Below are 8,895 nucleotides of genomic sequence, written 5' to 3'. Positions count from 1 at the left end.
AACACTTGTCATGCCGACCCCCACCAGCCATCCATGCACACTCCCATCAACCGGACCAATCTCCACCCAGAGCACCACACTGAAGCCGGACCGGATTCCTGAGAGAAAGAGAACGAATGCAGCTAACTGTGGGCTCTAGGTTGTAGTGAAAATAGAATTTTAAAAATCCACTCACATGTTGTGTTCAAAAATTGTGAACACTGTTTAGGCTGCGACGTGTCGAGAGTTTATGTGAAGTGGAGATGCACAAAGAATTAGAGTAAGAGAAGCGAATGAGCACACATAGATGCATTTGGGGAGGGGGAGAGGCAGGGGAAGGCAATATGAAAAACTGAAGAGGGAAAAAAGTGGGTTCCCAGGGAGTGATGCTGAGAGAAAGAGGGAGGGAGGGTGAGAGATGGTGTGAACAATGAATGGAGAGGGGGAGGGAGGGAGGGAAGGATGCAGGGAGGGGGGCAGCATGCAATGGATTTTTAGGCAAAACCAGCTTTGAGCGGAGGCTGCAGAACGGCATCAACACTGATTCAGTGACAAGGAGGCGGAGGAGGACGTGAAGGAAGTGATGAGGGCACGCTGACGGAGAAGATGTGTGGATGACTTGACTGAGAAATGCAAATTGGAGATATAATGGTGTAAAACGAGGATGGTGTGTGTCTGACAATGGAGGAAGAGGGGCAGAAGCGAGCGAGCAAAGAGGGAGGGAGCGGCGTTAGATTTTCTGTGTCACTGAAAGAGAGTGGGGGAAGGGAGGCTGGGAGATAATGTGAGCGAGGGAGCAAACAGGAGAGAGTCAGAGAGCATACTCACTGACTCATATAGCCTATGTATAGAGCATGTATAGAGCATGCATGTGTGTGTGTGTGTGTGTATATGTGTGTGATGGAAGACAACATTATGATTATGGATGCAAGTCTTGTTCAGGGAGCGTTTACGAAGCCTGCGTGTCTGTATGTTAAACCACGGCCATCCATCACTGCACTGATAACATATCACCACTCACAGGATTTAAAATAACCAATTCAAGATTTAATATCCTTCACAATCTCGTGGTTATAATTCATCGTAAAACGGCATACAAAGTCATCGTTCTCGCACCATCCATGCAATATTTATATGAAACAGATTAATTGTGGAATAATGAGCTGCAGAATACAACTGTAGTTGATTCATAGCTGTAGAGAAAACACTTCACAAACAACGAATGTCTCACGCATAAACCTGAAAACAGTAAAGATCCAAGTGCAAGGAGAAGTTGCCTCTGAACACCTGATGTGGCCCAACACAGAGAAATAAAATCCAAATCCTACGAGAAGCTTATGTTTAATGTTGTTCTTGAGATTAATGGTTCAAAGTTAAAGCAAAGGGCCTGATTTGACACTTTAACTTTATTTAACTATGCATCATAACATCGATGTTTACAGTTCTTCCTCCTTTCCATCTTGACTAAAGCTTCAACTAATGTTTACTTTGATTATCAATTAATCCGGGTTTTTTTCAATTAAACTATTAATTCTTATCAATAACAAACAACAATAAATAAACCAATGTTCTAAAGTTCAAGGCCATGTCTTCAAATTGCATCTTTAGTTAAACAAACCGTCAAAAAAAGAAAATCTTTTACTTACTTTTCTACTATATTTTAAGACAAAGTGAAGAAGCATGTTCTTACCATAGAGATGCTGTAGAACATTCTGATTAATCTACTGATCGATAAATTGACTAATCATTTTAGTTTGGAATTTGACATTTGTTTTTGTGGCCAAAGTCGTGTATTGTATTGTAATTTTCCATTTAAATCAACTAAAGCCAATTTACAATACTTTGTGTTACTTTGCATTACAACATTACAATAGAGAAAGTGTAATTAATATACTTGTGTTCATCTGTTTTTAGTCTTTATATTATATTATTAAGACAGAAAAAGTAAATATACTGTAAGTAAGTACTGGATCAACTTGCATTTAAATTCCATTTTTTATTATTATTCTACTACATTAAACTACATTAAATTTTTATTCTGCAATATCAACAGGACGTATAACGTAGACTCTGAACAGATTCAATTGCATTCATCAAGTTCATTCATTACATATATGGTTTTATTATATCAGAATTCAAGTGTAGTCAGACCATTGTATCATTCTGCATTTTAAAATAGTTTAGTCAAATTGAACAGTGTGTTAATTTACTCCCAGATTTCACCTGATTATCTTTATAAGAACACCTTACTTTAATTAACGTAATAACTTAAAAACAGACTTGAGATCTGGTAAATAAACCCACATGCCGAGTGCAAATATCAAAGGTATTGCACCCATTGTATAAACATTAGGGCTGTCAATCGATTTAAAAAAAGTAACTAATTAATCGCACATTTTGAAATTCATTAATCGCGATTAAAAGTTTTTTTTTCTTCTAAATCTTCTAAATGAACGAGTAATCACTTCAGACAGCGTGTATTTTAGACACTTGTTTAATTGTATTCTTTTTTTAAAGACAAAACTTCACACAGAGCTGTGTTTTCAAAGAGGCTCCTACCTATAAAGTGCCAGCGAGGGATTTAATATCGTGGATGATAAATTGTTTCTTCAGTGAAACTTCCAGATTAGTAAACAAAGGTGTATTTGAGACCCCATTGGTCCTGTCATCTTTAACACTGAACAGCAGAACCAGTGGCCTTGATAAACTGACAAATATGTCATGTTAACCCTATGGAGTCTGGGCTCATTTTCTGGATTTTACAAAAAAAATTAAATTCACCTTTTAAAGGCGTTTGCATATGACACATCCCAGTGTTTCCCCCACCATTCTATCAGGGTGAGGCCCCGCCCCCCTGCAATTTTCTCTATCGCGCCAGATTAAAGCAGAAGTAATGTAAGGTTCTTTCCTTAAAGACATCTTTGTTCTTTTATTAAACTAAACGTCTGTTGTTGATCGTCTCTACACAGCAGCATGTTATTCTGTCTCGACGTGTCGTTCACTCTTCTCGGCTCTCCGTCTCGCGCGCCGCAGAGCTCCATGCCGGCGTGTCTGCGCGCATCGAGCGGAGCAACAAAAAAAAGTCACCTGCACCTTCCGCCCCGCGTCACCGACACGTCGCCCTCTGTTTCTCTGTGAATATCGAGGAGCAGACGGGAGGAAGGAGGCGGACTGCCGCGGCTTGACACTCAGAGAAGTGCAAAAACTTCAACGAACACCGGAAGTAAACAAAGTTGCGTTAATTGCGTTCAAATATTTTAGTGCGTTAATCGCGGCCAAATTAATCGCATAGATTAACGCGTTAACGCTGACAGCCCGAATAAACATACATGTCTGTAGCGTGTGCGTGTGGAAGAAAACACTCTCCTATCATCGAAGCGTTACCGAGCACACGGTCTTATAAAAACCATCTTCTTCGGAAAAGCCCATGGCACAAAGGTGTAAGGTGTTTACTGGCAGACGGCCAAAATTTAAACCCTTCCCCACCTTTAGGTCCCCGACCCCTTCAAAAACCCGGTCTCCCTCCTTGCCCTCTACCTTGGCCAGTGTAAGATGGTAGCGCGGGTTGTAGGAGTCCTTGTGCAGCCAGCCCTCCTTCATGTAGGCCTCCTGCAGGCCGCTGTTGAGCTGCTGGATGTGAAGCTGAGGCTGGGGGCTCAGGTACAGCACCTTCCCGTTGAAATGCTTCAGCCTCACAGGGAAGGTCAGAGACACCGGCGGGTTGCGATCGAAAAAGGCGAACTGTCGGAGGACCTCCTCAGCAGCGGCGACCTCAGCTGGGCCCGACAAATTCAGAAGGACCATGGTGACATGAAGGCTGGGGGCGGTCTGCCAGTGAGGAGCAGACGACGGCAGAAGATTCGTGATCTCCTTCTGCAACTGCTGGAAACTGGAGAGGATCGCTGGAGTGTTGGCCCTGAAGGTGATGAAGTGCGTGGGGCGTTTGGTAGCAGGGCGACCGCCACGCTTCTCTCTCTGCTCCAGAGGTGCTGATGGATCCTCGCTCACGTTCAGGGCTTGGAGAGAACTCTGTGTGTAAAAGAAGAGAGAATCACTGTGATCATCATGAACTGTAAAAGTAGAAGAAGAAGGTATTTTAAATTGTGATTTACGCACCAAAGCATCTGTGCCTTCCCAGCTTTCTTTGCATTCTGCCAAATTCTCGTCCTCGCCCTCTTTTACACTCGTTTCCTCACTTTGGGATGAGGTCATTTGGTCTTTTGAAGCCTCAGGTCTAAAATCAAAATGAGTACAATTATTCAAGAGGCAGGATGTATTTTTGCATGATTTTTTTACCAAGTCACACAACATACAATTTCCTAAATGTAAGATGTTATGTTTTCTGGACAAAGTAAAACTAATTAAAAAAACATCTTCCACGTTCTAATCTGTCATAGTGTCAATCGCTCAGTTATCTTTTGTTATTTACCAAATAGCATATAAATATGTCAGCATAGGTGTTCTCTGGCTTGGATTGATTCATGACTCTAAATTGCCCGTCTGTGTGAATGTGAATGGTCATCTGTCAGCTGGTCTGGAGACCTGTTCAAGGTGAACTCTGACATCACTTCCAGTCAACTGAGATCGACTCCACTGCCATAGATTACGCTTTCACAGATAATGGATGGATAGATGGCAATGGCCTCCTCGCTAAGCCACACATGCTTGAGCAATTAAATTAAATTGACAATTTTTCCCGCTCAATCGTTTTGTCTATCAAATGTGAAAAGAAGCTTGTTAGATTTTCCTATGTCTTCAAATTATCAATGATCAAAATAGTTGCCGATCAGTTTTCTGTTCAAAGACAAACCGACCAATCGTGCTCTAACTTCCGTTTCACTGTGACTTTAACTTTGCCTTGAACAAACAGGCTGAGTACAGAGCATGTGGACAGTAAACATACTGTTGTTGTTATCTGTTCTCAGTTAAATGTATATGATGAACATGAACGCCAGACCTTATTGCAGCCTCCTCCATAACACATGCTCCTCGGGATTCCTGTTGTTCCTGAGAAGTGTCTCCTCTGCACTTTGGAGCTGGTTGTGTTGAGTCAGGGGTCTGAGTGTTCATCCCACTCGGCTTCTCTTCCTCCAGATGTGTGTAATCAGTGGGAGCACACTCCTCTGTTTCACTCTCTTCCTGCAGGTGCAGAACCTCAGCGGGTGGCTGGTCTTGTTGTTGCTCTTCTGTGTTAATTTCTTGCAGAATAATTTGTTATATTTGGTCAGTCTGTATGTCCGTTTGTATCTGGTTGTATGTCAGGTGGGATAGCAATAAAGGGTACACACTCTTACCCTTAACTTCCCCCTCCCCTCCAAAGGGGGGAGCCAGAGATTGACCGGTGGAGCCGAACACTCTGTCGGTCCTGCTGTGGCGGTCCCAGACCCGGTGCCCTCTGTACGCAAAGTACTGGATCCTGTGTCTGGGCAGAGCCAGCTCCGTAGAGTAATCACAGTCGCAGGGGTCGGCGTCCCAGTTGAAGTCCTCGAAGGGACGCTCCAGCACCCCAAGGAAGCGATCCACATACCCCACGACAAATTCTGTTGCATCCACCGACGAGTCCCACAGGATGCGAGAGATAACGTCATCTGCTGTGCGCATGCGAGGCTTCTTGTTCACCTCTGCAGGAGAATAAGATTAAGATAAATGTCAACACATTAAAACAAATGTTTAAAAAAGATCTGCTGACACGAGGAGTGACCTTTTGTCTCGTGTTTTGGCTTTGTGGCCTTGTTCACACTCTTCTTGTGAGTTTCCGTCTTTTCTCCATCCTGTTTGTCATCCTGGTCCGGAGATACAGCGCCTGAATCATCTGTTGTTGGGTTCCTAAGACGCGAGATGACAAACGTGGAAAGAATCTCAGCATGCATTAACATGTGAAAAGAAATGCTTGCCGTCTTTAATTCCATTTGACACAGATTAAACTTCATGTATCATGCTGAACTTTGAATAGCACCCATATTTAGTCATGGCTAAGTATCAGTGTCTGTCTGGTGTAAAATATAAGCAGTGATTGACCAACATAAATAAATACACAATATACTGCAGCCATCACTTTAATACTAGTTGTTGTGCTACAATTATTTTCAACTTTATTGTTGTAGTTTTTACAAATAAAGTTTAAAGACACTTCTGAAGAATTACTGCGTCTGTAACCAGGCAGATCTTGGCTTTATGTCGTTAACCCTCCTGTTACCTTAGGGTCAATTTGACCCCATTCAATGTTTAACCCTCCTGTTACCTTTATATTTACTGACATATTTTACCCTTGGGGTCAATTTGACCCCAGCAATTAAAACCTCCAGAAAATTATTAGAATTAATATTGTTTTCCAAGTTTAAGTGTGAGGTACTTTATGTTTGTTTGTTGACTACCTAAATAGCCCTTTAAATATATAAAAAAGTTGATATTTCTTATATGTTTGACACAGTGAAAAACAGCCTGGGGTCAAATTGACCCCAAAGAACACCGACATTAAACATTGAATGGGGTCAAATTGACCCTAAGTTAACAGGAGGGTTAAAGGAGAGGTAGACATAAAAACAACTCTCACATGCTCACGTGTACAATAAAAGAGCAATTAGTGGCTAAAATTGCTGCAGAATTGTGCTTTTGTCCCTCATCATTTAAATTGAAGTTGCTTTAAAAGGATATTTGGGCCACCATTATAGACAGAAGCAACTATAACAGCAACCAGTTATACTTTCAGTGTGTAGAGAGGCATGTGAGTTTTGCTTTAATAAAGTGAATATTCAGGCATCTATCTATCTAATAGTAGCCGCCTTGGTTCTACAATAATTTGCAAAACCATTTAGGGTTACTAAAAATGAATTATACAAATTAATAAATATGTTATGAATCTAAGTTAGACTAATAGTCATCCTTCATGGTGCTGGTGAGTGTGCTGAACCAGGTAAAGCGAGCAGACCTGTGAGAGAAACGACATCTTTGGCCAAAATGACACTTTCCCATCAGGAAATACTGACACACGTCGACTCCGTTCTCCTCCCGTTCTGCTGACTCTGTCAATGAGAGCGACAGAGAGAAAGACTGAGTGAAAGTGAGTGTAATAAAACTGTAATAAAATGAAAATGAAATGAATTTGAGCAATTTATTAATATGGACTCTGCATTTAAAAATGTAATTAAAGAAACAAACATGGCAACAACATAAATAAAAGCCCATTTTGCCCAAAGTAGCCCTGTGTAACACAAGCAGCCTTGTCTTTGTTTTGGGACGCTTACGATATCATTTTGAACCAATATGTTATGTCTCCCTCAGGTAAGAGTTAGTCAAGTGAAATACCGACCAAGATGAATACCTGACCTTCTTTACTTAACAGGCAGAGGACCCCACTAGGCTGAAAAAGGGAGAAATATATGATGCACAATCACATCCCATCAAATATTGAACTCGTAAGAAATTAAGATTCCTTATAACCCTTATCCAAACAGGTCTGATATTACTGATATGTAGGAATAAATAAGGGATGTATCCCAAGGAGTAAAACTGGAAGTGAAAAAGGATGATTTGTATTACACTATGTTTCCTCATCAATACACTTCCGAAGACAACAACTCATGTAACAGGTGGCAATGACTCGCCCCAGAAGATCCAAATGTCAGCCAAGTAGGCGGTTGCCTGTAAACTCAAACACATACCACACATCCGAGACGCTATGACCAGAGAGGAGAACTGGATGTGACTCATGCCCCAACTGCCTTCAACAGGTTGACCAGGTCATGGGAGAAAATGAGAGTTCACTGGAAGTAACTGAATTAAATAATAATTAAGACGTTTTATATTCCTTGGAACATCTGTCTGGATTTCAGCCCAGTAATACAAGTAGGGGAAGATAAACAGACCGTCTCCCACTGGATCTGGAGATTAGAGCTCGTACTTGCAGCTCTTGACTCGTTCAGTTCCACCTTCAAGTCTATCATACACGACTAAGAGTTTACCAGAAATCTAATGTTTCACAGTAACACAGAAATGTATCAAAGACTAGGGAATTTTATGACATAGTCTATTACTTGGTAAACAATCAGATTTCAGTAATAGAGAGTTACTAACACTGCAGATATATAAGAGTCTTTTTTTATATGTGATACATTATGTGAATTTACCTATTGCTATATAATAAGAACTCAAAATAAGTTAGTAGGCTTCAGAGAGCTATTTGACAAACACTAAACAGTTACGGTGTATCAGGCTTACTCACCTGCTTTGGCTTTTAGGGTGTCTTTGGCACTGTTAAAGGCAGCTGGGACCCCTGCCTCTGGACTGGGTGTTACTGTCAGGTGGGTCCCCTCATCTGGACTGGGTGTGTCGGTCAAGTGGGTCCCCTCATCCCTCAGGTCCTCTGATGGAACCGATGCTCTATCTAGTCCGTCAGCTGCCATGCTCAAATCTGTGATTAAAAAGACAACGTTACGTCAAACCCGTTCGCTGTGTCGCTTTGTGTTGTTGCTATAATTGTTAGACCTAACGTAGGAGCAAAATAAAACCGGACGCTCACAAAACTTAACTAATGCGGAAGTGGTTGTTAATCCGTAAACCAATGGTTTAACACCTTTCAGAATGCAACAACTTCTTGAGAAATATATATTGTCACATTTAGATAATACATTCACAATTCAAACACATCTTTAACAATAACCTGTCCAATATTTGTCGACATACGAACCGAAGGAGCACACGATTCTAGTGTTCGCCCTTTGACCCTGACTGTTGTCGCAGAAGGAATTATGGGTAATGTAGTTTTAATGTGCTTTCGACGATAAATCTCTTCGCGGAAGCGCTATACGAAGCTGATATTGGAAAATAAGTCCGTTTTCTGCATATATTAGCTTATTGCTAGAATTGCTTCATAGAAATAGCTGAGACATTTCCAACTCTATGGTTAAAACTACGAAA

The 8,895-nt window shown here is 41.3% G+C and overlaps 1 protein-coding gene across 3 annotated transcripts; it reads right to left on the bottom strand.

Moving 5' to 3' along the window:
* Nucleotides 1–1,955: 1,955 nt before the first annotated feature.
* On the bottom strand, nt 1,956–8,746 carry leng9 (leukocyte receptor cluster (LRC) member 9). Of its 3 annotated transcripts, none has more exons than XM_056443627.1 (8): nt 8,666–8,746; nt 8,201–8,389; nt 6,908–7,001; nt 5,681–5,805; nt 5,274–5,600; nt 4,937–5,177; nt 4,096–4,213; nt 1,956–4,008 (listed from the first exon to the last, which is right to left on the bottom strand). In XM_056443627.1, exons 2-8 carry the CDS (start codon nt 8,379–8,381, stop codon nt 3,349–3,351), a joined length of 1,746 nt encoding a protein of 581 aa, XP_056299602.1. In that variant the 5' UTR covers nt 8,382–8,389; nt 8,666–8,746; the 3' UTR covers nt 1,956–3,348. The 3 variants fall into 3 exon arrangements, with proteins under 3 accessions (XP_056299602.1, XP_056299603.1, XP_056299601.1); XM_056443628.1 differs by lacking the exon at nt 8,666–8,746 and adding an exon at nt 8,498–8,646; XM_056443626.1 differs by lacking the exon at nt 8,666–8,746 and adding an exon at nt 8,508–8,646.
* Nucleotides 8,747–8,895: the final 149 nt, after the last annotated feature.

This window comes from Pseudoliparis swirei, chromosome 22 (assembly GCF_029220125.1).
Source record: "Pseudoliparis swirei isolate HS2019 ecotype Mariana Trench chromosome 22, NWPU_hadal_v1, whole genome shotgun sequence".
Taxonomy (NCBI): domain Eukaryota; kingdom Metazoa; phylum Chordata; class Actinopteri; order Perciformes; family Liparidae; genus Pseudoliparis; species Pseudoliparis swirei.
Note: the sequence above shows the minus strand (reverse complement) of the source record. Positions and strands in the feature narration are given on the sequence as shown.

What these genes read in the sequence shown, in the direction of transcription:
- leng9 (XM_056443627.1), bottom strand. Translation starts at nt 8,381, where the DNA reads ATGGCAGCTGACGGACTAGATAGAGCATCGGTTCCATCAGAGGACCTG. An exon ending in ATGGAGGAGGCTGCAATAAG is followed by an intron (nt 4,214 to 4,936) that starts GTCTGGCGTTCA and finishes TTTTGATTTTAG; the next exon opens with ACCTGAGGCTTCAAAAGACC. An exon ending in GGGAAGGCACAGATGCTTTG is followed by an intron (nt 4,009 to 4,095) that starts GTGCGTAAATCA and finishes TTTTACACACAG; the next exon opens with AGTTCTCTCCAAGCCCTGAA.